The sequence below is a fragment of the Xiphophorus couchianus genome, chromosome 20, assembly GCF_001444195.1.
Source record: "Xiphophorus couchianus chromosome 20, X_couchianus-1.0, whole genome shotgun sequence".
NCBI lineage: Eukaryota > Metazoa > Chordata > Actinopteri > Cyprinodontiformes > Poeciliidae > Xiphophorus > Xiphophorus couchianus.
The window spans coordinates 6,026,525-6,042,151 of record NC_040247.1 but is presented as its reverse complement, the minus strand read 5'-3'; the positions used below and the strand labels follow the sequence as shown (position 1 = coordinate 6,042,151).

Here is a 15,627-nt window from a genome sequence, read left to right as displayed (position 1 = left end):
AGACAGTTCCCACGGGCTTCTTATTGGCTGCTTTTCTCATCAATGCTGTACTTTCCCAGCCTGTCAGTTTAGCTAGATAGATATATCTTGTTAGGTTTGCAGTTGTCCACTAGTGCCTCTGTTTTTCCAGAATAAGATTTTCAAACATTAGGAGGTCATATATTTTATGATTGTTTTTCCCCCTCATCCTACCTAATGTTGCCATTTTCATCTAACAAAAGGGTGGTACCCCCCTCCCAACCAGGGCTGCAGCCTTAGACACCTGTCTATCATGTCATGTACAAAGTTTGTGTTTATTCTTTGGACAGGTTATACTGAAATGTGAATTTCCCTCTGGGATTAATAAAGTACATTAATCATTCATTTATTCTCTAACAAACCGTTGAAGCCTTCCCAGAACAACAAAATTTATAGGTAAATTAAATTACACACCACTACTCTACTAAGTAGGTCCCTTCTGAAAGCAATGGATTGACTTAATTTTGATTGATTTTCCTTAAAGGTAATAAAGCATAAATGGAGTGGAAGGAATCTCCTCTGCTCTGACTGCTGGCGGTATGCTGCATAACGGAAAACTTTGTGACACTGTTTACAGTGCTTAGGAAGAGGGAGAGGCCCATGTTAGCACTCAAAACAGAGTGGTACTGCAGCAGAGTTGCAGAGCAATTGGTGCTTCACATGTCACCATAAGAGTCTCCAAAAATACAGAAAAAAAAACCGTAATACAGTTGTTGCTCATCGCTTTTTTGAAAAGTTGCTAGAGGGGCCTAAAAATAGACTGATAAAGTGCCAAGCAGGCAGCAGTGTTTCTTTCATGCTGACCACTGCTACATCCCCTCCGCTCATTCCTGCACTTGGCTGTGCCCCACACTCTCAGTTGGCGCCACCTGCTTTGTTTGAATTATTCAAAAGTTTCAAAAGAATTTTCCTGTTTCACACAGGGGATAGTTACACTTTGAACACTAATTATATTGCAACAAAATGTGAAAATTTAATAACTGTGAATGTTTTGCAAGGCCCTTCTATTCTTTGTGGACTCTACAATTTTTATTTTTTTTAGGAGATAGGGGAGAAAAAAATTCAAATTCTTCTTCAAAGTCTTCTTTACATCAACAACATATTCACAACTTACAACAAAATTGTAGAAGGCAGATGAAGCGAAGAAACATTATAGACTCTTAAAATGTGAAGTGGGGTTTACGCAAATTCTGCACATAGGTTATTAGAGCTTAATGATTAGTAGTCATGTATTTGTCAATCACCAAATTGTTTTGGTTGTTTAATGATGCAGGAAAAGCACAGGTTGGATTAATTATTTCCCCCAGTAATAATTAGAGAGTGTATGTATACAGTGGTGAAGACGAGAGAGGGCCACCATCATTAAATATTACATATAATTACATGCACTTCATTAACCCCAGCTGTTTCTTTAAGAGCACAAAATAAAAGAGCAGATGAGTGGCCCATAGTACATATGTGTGACCCCAGGTTATGCACAGGAGAGCGCAGTAGTGGCAGGGGCCTGAGTGGAACTCATTATGCCTCTAACTTTTGAGTGGACTGTTTAGACAAGCACTTTATGGAAAATGACAGCCTTAATTTCTCATCATTAACTCAAATACTGGCCATGCTGTCTACAACAGCGTTTCTCTTTCTTCTGACTTCTCTTCTTATATGTTACTACAAAAAGCAGAGGAAATAAGACAAATATTTTCCTTTTTTTTCTTCTATGCCAATGATTATAGAATTGTAAAGTATTTTTTGACATAAATGGAAATACCTTGTTGCACATAAGAAAAACAAACAAAAAATATTTTAGAAAATATCTGCTTCTTTGTTACTTCAAAGCTTTTACATATTTAATGTTTGTAAATTATAAATATACATATTTGGTGGCTTAAAGTTGTAGTTGGAGAAGAAGACAGCTTTAACTGAATTTCTAAGTTTTTTTTTCCTCTTTTGGTGCAGTTGTGTCCAGAAAGACTTGAGGAGATGGGTTAACTCAAAGACTTCAAGGCTCTAGTTTGAGATCTGAAGATAAACCATAAAATCCCTTTGCAACCATGGAAGTTTGAGGAAAAAAAGCACATCACTATTAAAATCTTTGACAAAGCATGTGACTGTTTAGAAGTGGGGTAATAGCTTAATGTGTTTATGCAGACATGTTTCCCCTCAGCTTGATAAAGTCACTGTAATCCTGCAGTGATCACTCAATGCTTTAGTGTGGGCGGTATTGTCACATAGGCAGAGACTGGGTAAAACAGTAATGCTTGTAATCCAGTAGGGCTGACTCATCGAGATATGGATTAGGGCAGTATTCTCCGGAGTCGAAACAAAGAGCAGGAAAAACAATGCTCATCAGCAGAAATACTTTGGCTGCAAGTGAACATGTTTATCCGCCTGGTCTTAAACAGGATGTGCATTGTGTTTGGGACACTTAATAATGACACATCAGTGGCCTAAAACAGAAGGAGGGGGTGCCTGAAGTCAGGTAGTTGTTAAAAGCAGAAGTGAAAAGAAGTTTCTGTGTTTTTCCTCTGAGAACTATGTATAAAGTTCTCCTCCAGATTCTGGTAGAGAACTTGGTTATTGTTTATTGTGACTCATAATTATGTATTGCCTTAAATGTGGTAAAATATTTTGTTATGTATAGCTTTAAGAATGTCAAAGCTATACATAAGACAATTTGACAGTCTTAAAATAAGGAAGTAAGATCATTGTTAAAATAAAGTAATTTTTTCCACTGACTAGGCCTTATTCATATAATCTACTAAATTCTAAAAACACTGTTTATTATATTTTATCAATATATATGATCTTAAACATTATGTCAGTTTTCTCACGGTTGTTTCTTCATTTACAGCAGTTTTTGTCTCCTTTCACAGTTCTACCTAACCCGAAAGACATTTTCGGAGTGACCTTTCAGTTGACAGAAACAGCTACGTATCAGTTTGCACAATGGAACAGACCTTTCAGTCACTGCACTGATTGGAGACATGGGCTGTGATATAGAAATATAGAGCCAGGCTAGATAAATTGTGGCTGCAGTAAAAGTTTTTTTTTTCCAACAGTTAATGTGCTATCTCCTACACAGCATCACATTCTGCTTTCCAACATAAATAAGGTAAAAATGAAAGTCAGGATTGTGTTTAAGGTCTTAAAAGGAAAGACTTTTTTGCACCAAGAGTGCTCAATAGTCATATCCACATTTGTTGGAAAACCTTTCAGATTCAGATTATGTTCTAATGTAGTAGAATGACAACTGGTGTAACAAGAGCAATGGCACGTCTTCCTTTCACAGATCACTGCTCAGTACACAGAAACCAACAAATGGGTTGTAAATTATAACTGTCTTTCTCTCATCTAGGCATAGCTGGCAACCCAGTGCTCTTCAATGAAAATGGAGATGCCCCGGGACGCTACGAGATCTACCAATATCAGATCAGAAACCGAACACCTGAATACAAAGTCATTGGTCACTGGACAGACCAGCTACATCTGAATGTAAGTACTTTTCTTTCCCCTTCAATTTATTCTTCACTTACACTCTGCGGAACGTTTGTGTCTGTGTTTCTAATGAAAATCTATAAAAAACATTTTTTTAGCACTGAAACAGCTTGTTAGAACTGCTCCCAAATCATTTGATAGTGCTAAGTCCCATCTTCAAAGGTATAAATATCCAGAGGGGGCTTTGAATGATTAACTGGGCAGACAGTGATGAAAAGAGAGCCGTAAGGGCTTAAGGACAGACATATTTAATAAAATCTCTCCAGACGCATTCAGTGACTTAAAAAACAAGAACATTGTGGGGAGACAATGTCATAAAATAACAGTGATTTACAAATAGAAATGGAAATGTTAATGTTTTTTAAAAGCAAAGGAAAGGGACTTTAACAGGCAGGAGGGCAACTGAACAGCAGCTTAAGAGATTTTTTTATTTTTTATTTCTTACTCGCTGACATGTTGTAGAGAAAAGAAATACTTTGAGGTTTGAAGCTGGTACCTGCTGTGCTACTTGGCTGTACTGATTCTTAAGGCAGTATTTAATTAGTGTTCTTTGAGGTCTTAATTAAATGCACATTTAAAGAGAAATTTACCGGCTTTGAACAAACAGCCACAATTGAATAAAACTGATAACAGTAAAGAGGAAAGTCCTCGTCTGAAATCAGGGATTTAATTCTTCTTTTTAAGCATGTTTGCAAAAGAGGAAATCCACAAAGGAGAGCAATATCTGGAAACAAAATTTGTGTTTTATTTCTCTGATTGATTTTTTACACAGTTATTTTCTCTATAAACCTCAAAAAAAAGAGAGGCACTGTTGTCAAATCCCTGTGGAGAAAACAACAGGTTTTCTTTTTCATCTAACGTTTTGTCCTTCAGATAATTTCACCTTCCACTGAAACATTTTGCTGAATCTAGAGCAAATGCTGATGTGAAGCCTAGTCTGACCTTTTCCACTTACTCCTAAAATAAATACTCACAACTAAGTTTACAGCAGCCGAAGGTCAAACACTCGAACATTAAGTAACTGCCTTCTAGATTCTCCTTGGTCTGCAAAGTTCTCAGGGTCTTTCTGGATCAATAAAGCCTCACAACCTCCATATGCCTCTAATTACAGGACAGAGACTAACCACCTTCTCCAATGTTAGAAACTCTTCTCAGCTTTTATCTTGCTCTATGTTTCCAACTATCTTTTTTTTTGTTCCTCTCTTCTCTGCAGGTGCGTTCAATGCAGTGGCCGGGCGGAGTCCGTCAGGTTCCGACCTCAATCTGCAGTCAGCCCTGTCAGCCAGGCGAGCGCAAGAAGATTGTGAAGGGCATTCCTTGCTGCTGGCATTGCGAGCGTTGTGATGGATATCAGTATCAGGCAGACACCTACACATGTAAAATGTGTCGCTTTGATTTGCGTCCCAATGAGAATCACACAGGTTGTGTTCCAATCCCCATTGTTAAGCTGGAGTGGAGCTCCCCCTGGGCTGTCATCCCTGTGCTCATCGCAGTCCTTGGCATCATGGCCACTTTGTTTGTGGTGGTCACGTTCGTCCGCTACAATGATACTCCAATTGTGAAGGCATCAGGGAGAGAGCTGAGCTATGTGCTGCTAACTGGAATCTTTCTCTGTTATGCCACAACATTCTTGATGATTTCTACCCCTGACGTAGGAATTTGTTCCCTCCGTCGGATCTTCCTGGGCCTGGGGATGAGCATTAGCTATGCCGCTCTGCTCACCAAAACCAACCGTATTTACCGGATCTTTGAGCAGGGCACCATGTCTGTAAGTGCACCCAGGTTCATTTCTCCAGCCTCTCAGCTTGTCATCACGTTCACACTGGCTTCAGTGCAGCTGCTCGGGGTGTGCATCTGGTTTGGTGTGGATCCCTCCAAGGCCATAATCGACTATGAAGACCAGAGGACATCCAACCCTGTGCTGGCTCGTGGTGTGCTCAAGTGTGACATCTCTGACCTATCCCTTATCTGCTTGCTGGGCTACAGTATGTTGCTCATGGTTACCTGTACTGTCTATGCCATCAAAACAAGAGGAGTACCTGAGACATTCAATGAGGCCAAACCCATTGGTTTCACAATGTACACAACCTGCATTATTTGGCTTGCATTCATCCCAATCTTCTTTGGCACTTCACAATCAACAGAAAAGGTAAGCTTGAGTCCAACTTATTTTCTGTCAAGGTTTTTGGTAACAGCCAATACTGTGATGGAAGTCTTAGACATTCATTAAATAATCTAAAAAATAACCTCAAAAGAAGAATACTGAATACATAAATATATATATACTATAAAAATTGTAAAAAAAAAAACAACAAAATGTACAGATAACATGGGATACTTATTTTTCTGAGATCTTACCGATCATATATGTTGTTACAGTTTATTTTATGGTAACAAGAACTTTCTAAATGAATCTTAAATTATCCTAAAACAAAACTTTGAGGGGATGTCATCTGAAATTTTTAGACTTCAACTGCACAAGCTACTAAATGAAAACAGAGTAATAAACAAAATCATTCTCTAATGACTCTGAAGGCTGCACGAAAGCTTGTGACTCATATATATGTGACGGCTGTATGCCACATTGCATTAGAGGGCCATGAGCTGTTTTCACAAACACAAGCTCACTCTCATATTTCCATGCCAAATCAATGTGCCCAGCCTCATGAACCATGAGTCTGGATCATATCCAGCGGAAGCTCTGGAAGTCCGCAGGTCAAAAGGGATTCAAAAAGGCCCGGGAAACTCAAGGCTGAGTGTAGACCTCACACTCAGAGGAGACAGTCCGGGTAAAAAGCTAACAGGGTACAACAATGACAAAGAAGAAATGTGTCAATCCAGTTGAAAGGGTTGTTTTGGCAGAGTAACAAAAGGGTCTCAGTGGTTACAACAGAGGACGGTGGTGATGGAAAGACTCATACTGGCATGAACACTGACAGATGCAACACATTAATCCTTACCTCCTTCCTCTTGGGATTTAACAAAACAATGCCTCAAAAAGCTGGTTTGGAAAACCGGCTCTGACAGTAAGCTCTGGGAAAAAACATTCTTGAGAGACCTAGAGTATGCAATCTTTTCTTAAAAAACACCAAAAACAAATTCTAAAATGTGAAGCATTGCATAAAGTTTGTATGTAATTCCAGCCAATTAATAAAGCTATATGTGGCAATCAGAAATCCCATTTTTAGTCAGCATAATGACATAATGACATGCAAAAGTATAAATTTCTCTTAAACCTTTTTCACATTTTGACTTCAAATTTTAATGTATTATCTGACAAGCCATCACAAACCTTTGCATAATTGATAAGTGGAGTGATAATGATTGTAGTTTTTATAACTGTTTAGCTCTATACATCTTCCCATCTACTCTGATCAGTTTCATTGTCCTCTATAAAAGAACATCACTTTTGTTATTGTTGACAGCCAATGTTGGAGACACAAATGTTTACTGTGTCTCCGACATGGCTTTTGGCAAACTTACGAGGGGACTTCTTATGACATTTTTTTTATTCTATTTTGGCGTTCTAGAGGGCATGAATAATTTACTTGTCAACAAATGTTCCTTTCTGAGCTGAGGATCTTTGCAGCTTTTCATGAGTTAGTTATTGTGGACCCAGGCTGCTTGTCTGAATAATAAGCTTCTACCACATCCTGCTAGGTAGACAGCCATGTCTTTGTAGGTTTGCAGTTTTTTGCAGGGATTGAACCGTGAAAAGTTCAAAGCTTGGGATAATATTTTATAATCTAACCCTGATTTAAACTTCTCCACAACTTTATCCCTGTCTTATCTATTGTGTTCTTTGGTTTTAATGATGATGTTTTACAATGAAATTGATAGTGCTAAGTCCCATCTTCATAAAATATTTTTTGAGCAAAATGTTGAAAATAGTTTGTAAAAAAAAAAAACGGCAATGTTTAAAATCAGCAAGCAAGCTGATTACATTCTGGTGGCATTTTGTTACATTTTGTTACATCATGGATGTAAACATGGATGTATCCATTGAATACATCTTGGATAAATACACTAAAGAGTCAGCATCACTTCTCATTCTTCATGATAACAGAAGTGGCATGACTGAGGGGAAGCAGTCCAAGTGCTAAGCCCCACATTATTTTTTAATGCGAGTGATGCACATCTTAAGTCGCATGTCAACAGGAGCCATGGATATCAGCGAGTTCTTTGTTTAATCATTCCATCTAGTCTCTCTGAAGATGAAAGAGAATTATACAGTCACAGAGAGACGAAACAGCTTTTTTTGAGGATGAGGTAATCCATTAGCCAGCATGGCTTTGAATTGATAAACAGAAAATGAAGGGAAACTCTTTGAAGGGTTAATGAAGTCCTATATTTTGTTTTGTGCATTATCCATCAGATGAAACTTATTTCCAAACCCTCAAAAATAATTCTAGGTAAAGGATCATTTAAATTGCTCTCCCTTTCTTGCTCCAAATTATATAAGATGCTTGTCACCTATTAGTTTCTGTAGACAACTGTACACAATGGCTAGAAGATAGTTTTACTTTTATCATTTTCGAAATGTTCTGACATTGCCCTGAGCAATTTTAAGGTAAGACCCATAATGGAACACAAAATGGAAGTTTAGCTTTAGGGAAAAGTTTATTTTTTCCTTATTCTGTTCTCCTTGGAGAGAAAATAAGCATGTGCAATATCTAACCAGGTTCCTACAAATTTTAAGTGTCAAGATCAAAAAACTCAATTGAACTTGCTCAGTAATTGGTTGCTGCTTGTCAAACTATGCTTAAGAAGGTATTCCACATTTAACGTCAGAAACTATCTTAATAACTTATGTTTAATACCACCAAGGTTACCAGTTCAAATGGAACCAAAAAAATAAATATGGCATGAAGAACAAAAAAAAAAAGCTCACAATTTTTAATACTCTGTACAGTGGCTTGCAAAAGTATATATTGTATATATTGTAACTGTGCAGGTCAATGATAGCTGGAAAGTTACCAGATTTATCAACCGCGGTACCAATTTCGCTCCAATTCCTCTCTTTATCATCACTGTTGATATTCCCTGTACAAAATATTGAATAAACAGTCATGTTGTTTCCACATTAGGGCTGAAACGATTCCTCGAGTGAGCGGCGAAGAGCGCTGCAGGTGTATTTAGACAGGTTCTGTTTCCTTATTCTAAATTACACTCAACTTCAAACACAAATAATCAATTTATCTGCTATCCTATAGAAATTATACAAATAGCAATTGCAAAATTGTATTATTGATGTATTACTTTCTAGAAATCTAAAATTTATACAATCATAGGCTATAAATAAATATTGAATAGATGCAAAACATTTTATTTGGACCATATTGTATCATGAAATTGGACAACATATCAGTATTATTTTAGTATTATTTGGGCAATAATACTAAAAAAATATTTTTAGTATTATTGACCAGATTACCAGCAGGTAACCTGCAGGTATTACCTGCTGGTAATCTGACCTGATTACCAGCAGGTCAGTTATTATTTGACCTGCTGGTAATCAAAGGAATACTGCTTAATTTCAATTACTAGCCTATCGACTTGTGCACCCCTAGCTGTAAGGACGGAACATGCCAAAGCAAACACACTTTGTCTTCATCACATTATAAATGACAGGCTCCATAAAGACTCACAGCCCACATCGACATGTCTTTCTGAACAATAAAATGATTCACATCTTCCTAATTTACCTTATCTTACCGCCTCATCGTTCTAATCACCAGTTTATAATGCTTCTCTGCAGCAGCACTACAAGCACTATCATTTCTGTGTCATCTGGTGTAGGGATTGATGTAACGAGTGCCATAGGAGGCTTTCTCTGTCATTCAAATGAGGACATCTGGTCTATCTATGGGGGTTCATCATCAGGCTTTATACTACCTTCAGGAATAGATGTGACACCTGCTTACCTGGAGAAACAGTCTAAATCAGTGGCTGTCTGTAACACTGAAGCAAGAGGAGGGGCGTCAGACAATGGCCATGCATTGGAATGAGGCTCCAGCACAATGGGCTCAGTTCGAATTCAATCAGCCCACACAAACAGGTCCTGCCATTACAGTGCATGAATGGCCTGATTAATTGAGTGGTGTTATTTATTTCCCTCATGAAGCCTCCACCACACTATTGGCACTGTCAACAAAAATGCTGTTAGCACACCAGGCAGACAAAGAGTGGGAGTTACAGTGAGTTCAGCAAGACTAAAAAAGTCAAACAGGGGTGCGCTTGTGCGGTGTGTGTGTGTGCTATGTGCGTGTTACTCAGTGTGGATTTCTGCTACCTGCTACTACTCCCCCAATTCCCAGTGCTTTCAGTGTCTCTGCATGGTAGAGCTCAACTCGACTCTCTTTTCTTTGTTTGTCCTCTAGAGATAACACTTTGTACTTGGGTTGAAGTTTCAAGCAAGCTAAGCTGATACTAGACAGCGATTTTGAAACACTGCAGACCACTGAGATTCATCACATGTTGATGTTACAAAGTCTCTCTAGCAACTTAAACTATTGCACTCAACTTGTTCTCTGGAGAAACATATTTGCAAAAAGGTGCCTGGATCAGAAATCTGTTTATATAGATGTAGATGGGTAATGCGCATTTTCGCTCAGGTCCCTCTTGAAAATGAGATCTAGATCTCAACGGGGTTTACCTGATTAAATAAAGGAATATGAATGGAAAAAAAAACACCAGGTTGTGAATTGTCATGAGAGCACAGCAACATTAGTAGCTTCCATGTATGCTTATATGGCAATCTTCGATCAGATATTTCTACGAGATTTGTTAATTCAATTTCCACTTAAAACGTAAGAGAAAAATCTGTATTCTTCAATCACAGCATTTTAACTTGGTAGAAATTCAGCTGATTTATCTAAGAAGTATATTGAAGGCTTCAGCATCTGCATTCAAAGGCAAAACAACTGAAAATCAAGTTTGTGAATCAAGAAGCTTCATGCAATGAAAAAAAGCCAGTTCTCTCTTCTCATCTGTTACAATAACGGCATTATTCGCACTAATGTCCCACAGGCCTAATAATGAATAATAAAGATTAATGCAATGGAGCAGAAGGAGCTGAGTGACATCCTGGACTTCACACAGTGCAAGTTTTGCATTCATTAGGCCTACAGTGCAATGTGCAACACCCTCTGGGCCTCAACTGCTGACCTCTGGGCAATCCAATAACGCGAACAGGCCGTGAAGCAAATCAAGGCCAAAGAATTGTGATCTTTATAAATGACACTGTCCCGTGAAGCACACATTATTGTGTCCCCTTAGGCTTCTATTTGTTTATTGGCTTAATTAGAGCGCAATTATAGTGACTTCTCATGCAGCAAGCCCTTCTGTTGAACATTTCCATAGCATGCTGAGAAAAATCACAGTGGCTAAAATGCAAAGTGAGATTACATAGTTTAAATTAATCTCATAATGTAAACTGTGAAGCAAAGGTCCTCCCTGGGTCACTGATTGAAAATAAACTCCACTGAGAGTTAGTACTTTTTTAAAATACCAGTTGGGTTGCTCTTTCTCTAAACAGTCACCTCCACCACAAGTACTGATGGACTTGTGTTGTTTTTCTTGCATGCACTTCAGTGATTAATGATGCTATGAGCTGCTTTGTCTCTGTCGTGTTTTGCTTCGAGCATGATCTGCTGATGGTGGTATGATGACAGAAACAGAAGATATACAGCAGCCCTCGTTTACGATCTCCACTCAGCGAATGCTCAGGTGCACTGCAATCCGGGAAAACAAATTAATGGATTGAGTATAGAATTTAGCCTGACAGTAAAAACAGGACTCCGTGCAAATGCAGCCTCATGAGGCAGACTGGGGATGGGCATTTCTCTTCTAATGGCACATTTACCGCACCTGATGAAATACCAGACAGAAATATACTGACTCAAACACCTTTGCAGTAATTTAACCGATACAAATCATGCAATGATAATATAAAATTAGGTATTTGGGGGGTTATGTTGCATGAAGGTATGGTGTATTTTACGAAATGGATGGCCTCAAAAGCAAAGAACCTCATTTTGTTATATTGACATATCATGCCAACACATCAGCCACAAAGTCATACTTGGCACACAAGTGGATCTTCCAAACAAACAGCAACCCTAAACATAGTGTCAGATTAATAACATTGTAGCTTATGGATCAAAAGGACAATGTTTAGGACGGCCCTGATCTCAGTCTTATAGAGAATCAATGTTCATACACAGCAGGCTTTAATAATAGTGAGGGTGTGTTCTTCCTGTTTGTATTGTCCAGTCTGTTTCATTGTTGTCTTGCTTCATGTGCAACCTTTTCAAAGGTATAATTTTGTAGCCTTTTGTGCATATTTATAACAATGTTCCTGTTATTTGGCATACATGGGAACTGGACAGAACAGCTCATACAGACATTTTCTGTCACACATAATCTTACACTCCTGGCTTTGAATGTTAGCACTAGGAAGAGAAAATCTGCACATTATAAAATCCAAATATCACAAAACGGATTTTTGAGAGATATTCTAATGGTTTTGAGACTTACTTCAGATTTATTTGTTGGCTCCTTTTTTAATTTATTCTAACCATACTGTCCATGTTTCAATGTTCACTTTCAATCTATCAGATAACCAGTGAATAAAGTAACAGATTTCAGTGTGTGTTTCTTGTGTCCTTTATATTTGTTAATTTGAGTAGATTTGTTTGACTGGTCGATCCTTAAGAAAACCAAGCCTCGAGCAGTACACTGGTTAATACTCTCTGCAGCTGGGAGAGGACCACTGCAGCTGTTCTTTCTTTCATACTGCCACCATTCTTCCAGTCTGCTCTTCAGCCAACAGACTCACAAAGTACCTTGGTTGGCGTCTGATGAGATGCAGTCGGTCTGGGGGGAGAGTGCCCTGGAGACTTACAAATAATAATAAAAACAAACTAGATATTCAGGCCAAGGTCACATCTGGGAGTCTAAACGCTACTCTCCATCCAGTTACTAGAAGGAGCTCTGAATAAATGTAACGTCATAGAAAAAAAACAATTAAATCCTGTGCATGAAGGATTTTATGAGCTGATTCTAATTTCATGCCACGTGGAAATTACTGATTCTGACTTGCTGGTGCGTGTGCTCAAATCATTTATATGACTATTTCAGCCAGCCGTGCTTTAATTAGTTCTAAATCAGTTTTCATGGTAACCTAAGAACAGTACCAGTTGCTCAAGCTGAGATTCACACCACATTTTCCTTCAGGCAGAGTTGCATGAAGCAAAACTGCTCCTGGATTCTTTATAAATAAAATGAACTTTTAAATTAACAACCCTGATTAAACAAAAAACAAAAATCCATATCTTAAAGTGAGAAGCCCACTTGTCAGTGCTTGATTAGAAACTTGCATGGGAAAATACAGTGAATGGAGCTCGGATACCCCGTGAATTTGCTTATAAAAAAAAACTGATTCGCATCAGACCTGTAAATAAACTGCTAACACAAGTGTAAACAAAAACATATCACTGATTAAACAAATAAAGATGGTGTTGGAGCAAAAAATGTGATTTAGCTAATGTCTTCATTACAAGACATTGCCTGACAGGAGGGTAAACTGAATCATCCAACTTACAAATTGACAGCATGAACAACATGCTGTCAAACATTACATTTTCTTCTTGATTGTCAGCAACTTTGTCCAAAACTTTCAGCAGCCGTCCTTTTTTTTTTTTTTTACTTTCCCTCTCCACTGGTGTAACTGACGTCTCTTAAGCACAGGCGTCCAATTATGCATCATGCGGCCCCCAATGAAACTATGCATCGGACACAATGAATGAAACGTGGGTTTGCAAGAAAACCTTTTAACGGCTGTTCTGATAACCATCATCTCCGTGTGGAGCTTTGCCTTTTGTAAAGACAGCCAACATGGAGAATGTCAGATTGTATTCTCTTTGCTTTGTAGTACAGCTCAGTGCTGAGTCAGACCTGCAGAGAAGTGTTCTGAGGTGACAGAGCTAACTACTGCTCCATTGATCGGCCCGGTGATGTAGCTCAAGATTGAAAATTGTGTTGTAATCCCAAAATGCCTCATGTAAACAGAAATAATCTATCACCTACCATTTCTAAACTTAAACTTGATATATAGGAACAATTTCCAAACTATTTCACACAATCATTAGGACAAAATACAGTGGACATTTACACAGTTAAATGATTGGATCTCATACAGATGCATTTGGATAAATTAAGATATCAATGATAAGGTAATTCATTTAAATAATTCAAAAAGCAAAACTTCTTTTTCTATCATACATTTCCTTCCACATCTTCTTAATATTGGATACAACCCCCTGTGAAAAACTGATTCTTTAGCAATTAAACTGTTACTGACTGTCTGCTGGACAACAGTTAAATCAACAGTGTTGTCCATAACAGTGCAGTTTTAAAATGTTTGCTTTAAACTCATTTTATCGAACATTCTCATTCTCTGAAAATCTGAAGTTTTTGTTTTTATATGACGTGAACACAGGAAGAAATAATCTTAAATATAAATGTTTAAAATATAACTTTGTGCAATGAGTCTATACACATTGCAGGTTTTCTTTTGAGTCAGGTTTTCTTTTATTTTTAAAATCAATTTACTGTAATAAATTAACACTTCTGATGAATTGAAATCCACTTATACAAGCAACACAGAAATAAACCTGATAAGACAAAATTTCGAAGATCTTTTTCTCTCATCTTTTTACAAGTTTTAAATTGGACTCCATCTTATGCACATACACAAACAGTTTAGTTCTGTTGGTTTTATGGATTTGATTTTGAAAAGGAAATAAAGTACATTACCATCCCAGTATGAGACTATGTTTCAGTTGGAAATAATTTTAGGAGGTCTTTCAGATGTCAGTACCACAGTTAAAAAGTCGCTATAGTTTTCATAAGTTTAGTTTTAAAGTTCATGTCTGTAATCCTGGGGCTCATTAGCTGCATCAGTGGCTGTACTTCTTGTCTGCTGTCAGGCAGTTCAACCTATCTTCAACCACTTTAAAAATCCCAGTTTAGCATTAGCATTAACCTTGCTTATCAGAGCACTTGCCAGAGAGATTCATCAAGTTTTTACTGCAGCATTTGTTAATGTGACTGAACCAAAACCAGATGAAACAGCCAACTTAACTTTAGTTGGAACTGTACTCATTGTACAGTTTGTTAAACGTATTTTTTAAAAAAAAGAAACATCTGTAATTCCACCATAACCCAAGAAGGAACATTTAGTGTATACAAATAAAAAAGTATCTAAGTAAAGTACATTCAGCCAGTTAAACTAGAATATGTAATTCTGAGTTTACAAGATAATTCTACAGATGAGTAGATCAACAAAAACAGTTACTTGTATCGTACAAAAAGGTTGTTTACATGATATTCAATGCTGCTTAGTGATTTTCTAAAACAATCTGTGTGGTTCTTATCATGTACCAATTTTACTTTTCTTTGAATTTGGAAGTTGTAATTTCCAAGTTACACATTTGGAAAATCAAACAAAACCTCTTGAAATGTAAATGACGACTTTGAAAGTCGTCATTTTCCCTAATTATCCTCTAATTATCCCTAGGTTCTGGTTCAATATAGCTGCATATCTGAAGAGTAGCTAAAAGGTGTTGGAATAAATTGTTTATTTGCACTTCTGACAGTTTGTAGCTCATTAAACCAGAGGCGCCCACAGCCCAACACATCTCTATCTGTGAGGTTAAATGCTGGAAATAAATAGATATGTATTTTATTGACTTTCTTTGCTAATAGTAGGTAGGCTGGGCACTGCACACAACACTTAGGAAATCCTAATGGTTTTATTCTCTCAATATTATAACTCAAATGACATTATTTTGAGATTCGAGATCCAACCTTTGCTTCTGCCCTCACCCTCACCTTAGGTGTGAGGACTTATTTTCGTGGCTGTAGCGAAAGCTCATTGTATGATGCTTCTTTGAACTTGTTGAGATTATTCAAATATGGCATCTGAAAATTAGCTAGTTTGCAATGTCACTGAATAAATAAACGAGATAAAATAAACAACCCAAACCGACCATTACCCGATTTTTTGCAACATTAGAATACAGTGTATATCATAACAACTATCACATACTTAGCATT

The 15,627-nt window shown here is 37.5% G+C and overlaps 1 protein-coding gene across 2 annotated transcripts in view; it reads left to right on the top strand.

Annotated features, from left to right (window-relative positions):
• The window catches only part of LOC114135499 (metabotropic glutamate receptor 4-like), a 186,114-nt gene that overhangs the window by 156,018 nt on the left and 14,469 nt on the right, over positions 1 to 15,627 (top strand). For both annotated transcript variants that reach the window (XM_028002835.1, XM_028002834.1), the window contains exons 8-9: positions 3,368 to 3,504; positions 4,721 to 5,656. In XM_028002835.1, coding sequence (XP_027858636.1) covers positions 3,368 to 3,504; positions 4,721 to 5,656 — 1,073 coding nt within the window. The remainder of the gene's footprint in view (positions 1 to 3,367; positions 3,505 to 4,720; positions 5,657 to 15,627) is intronic.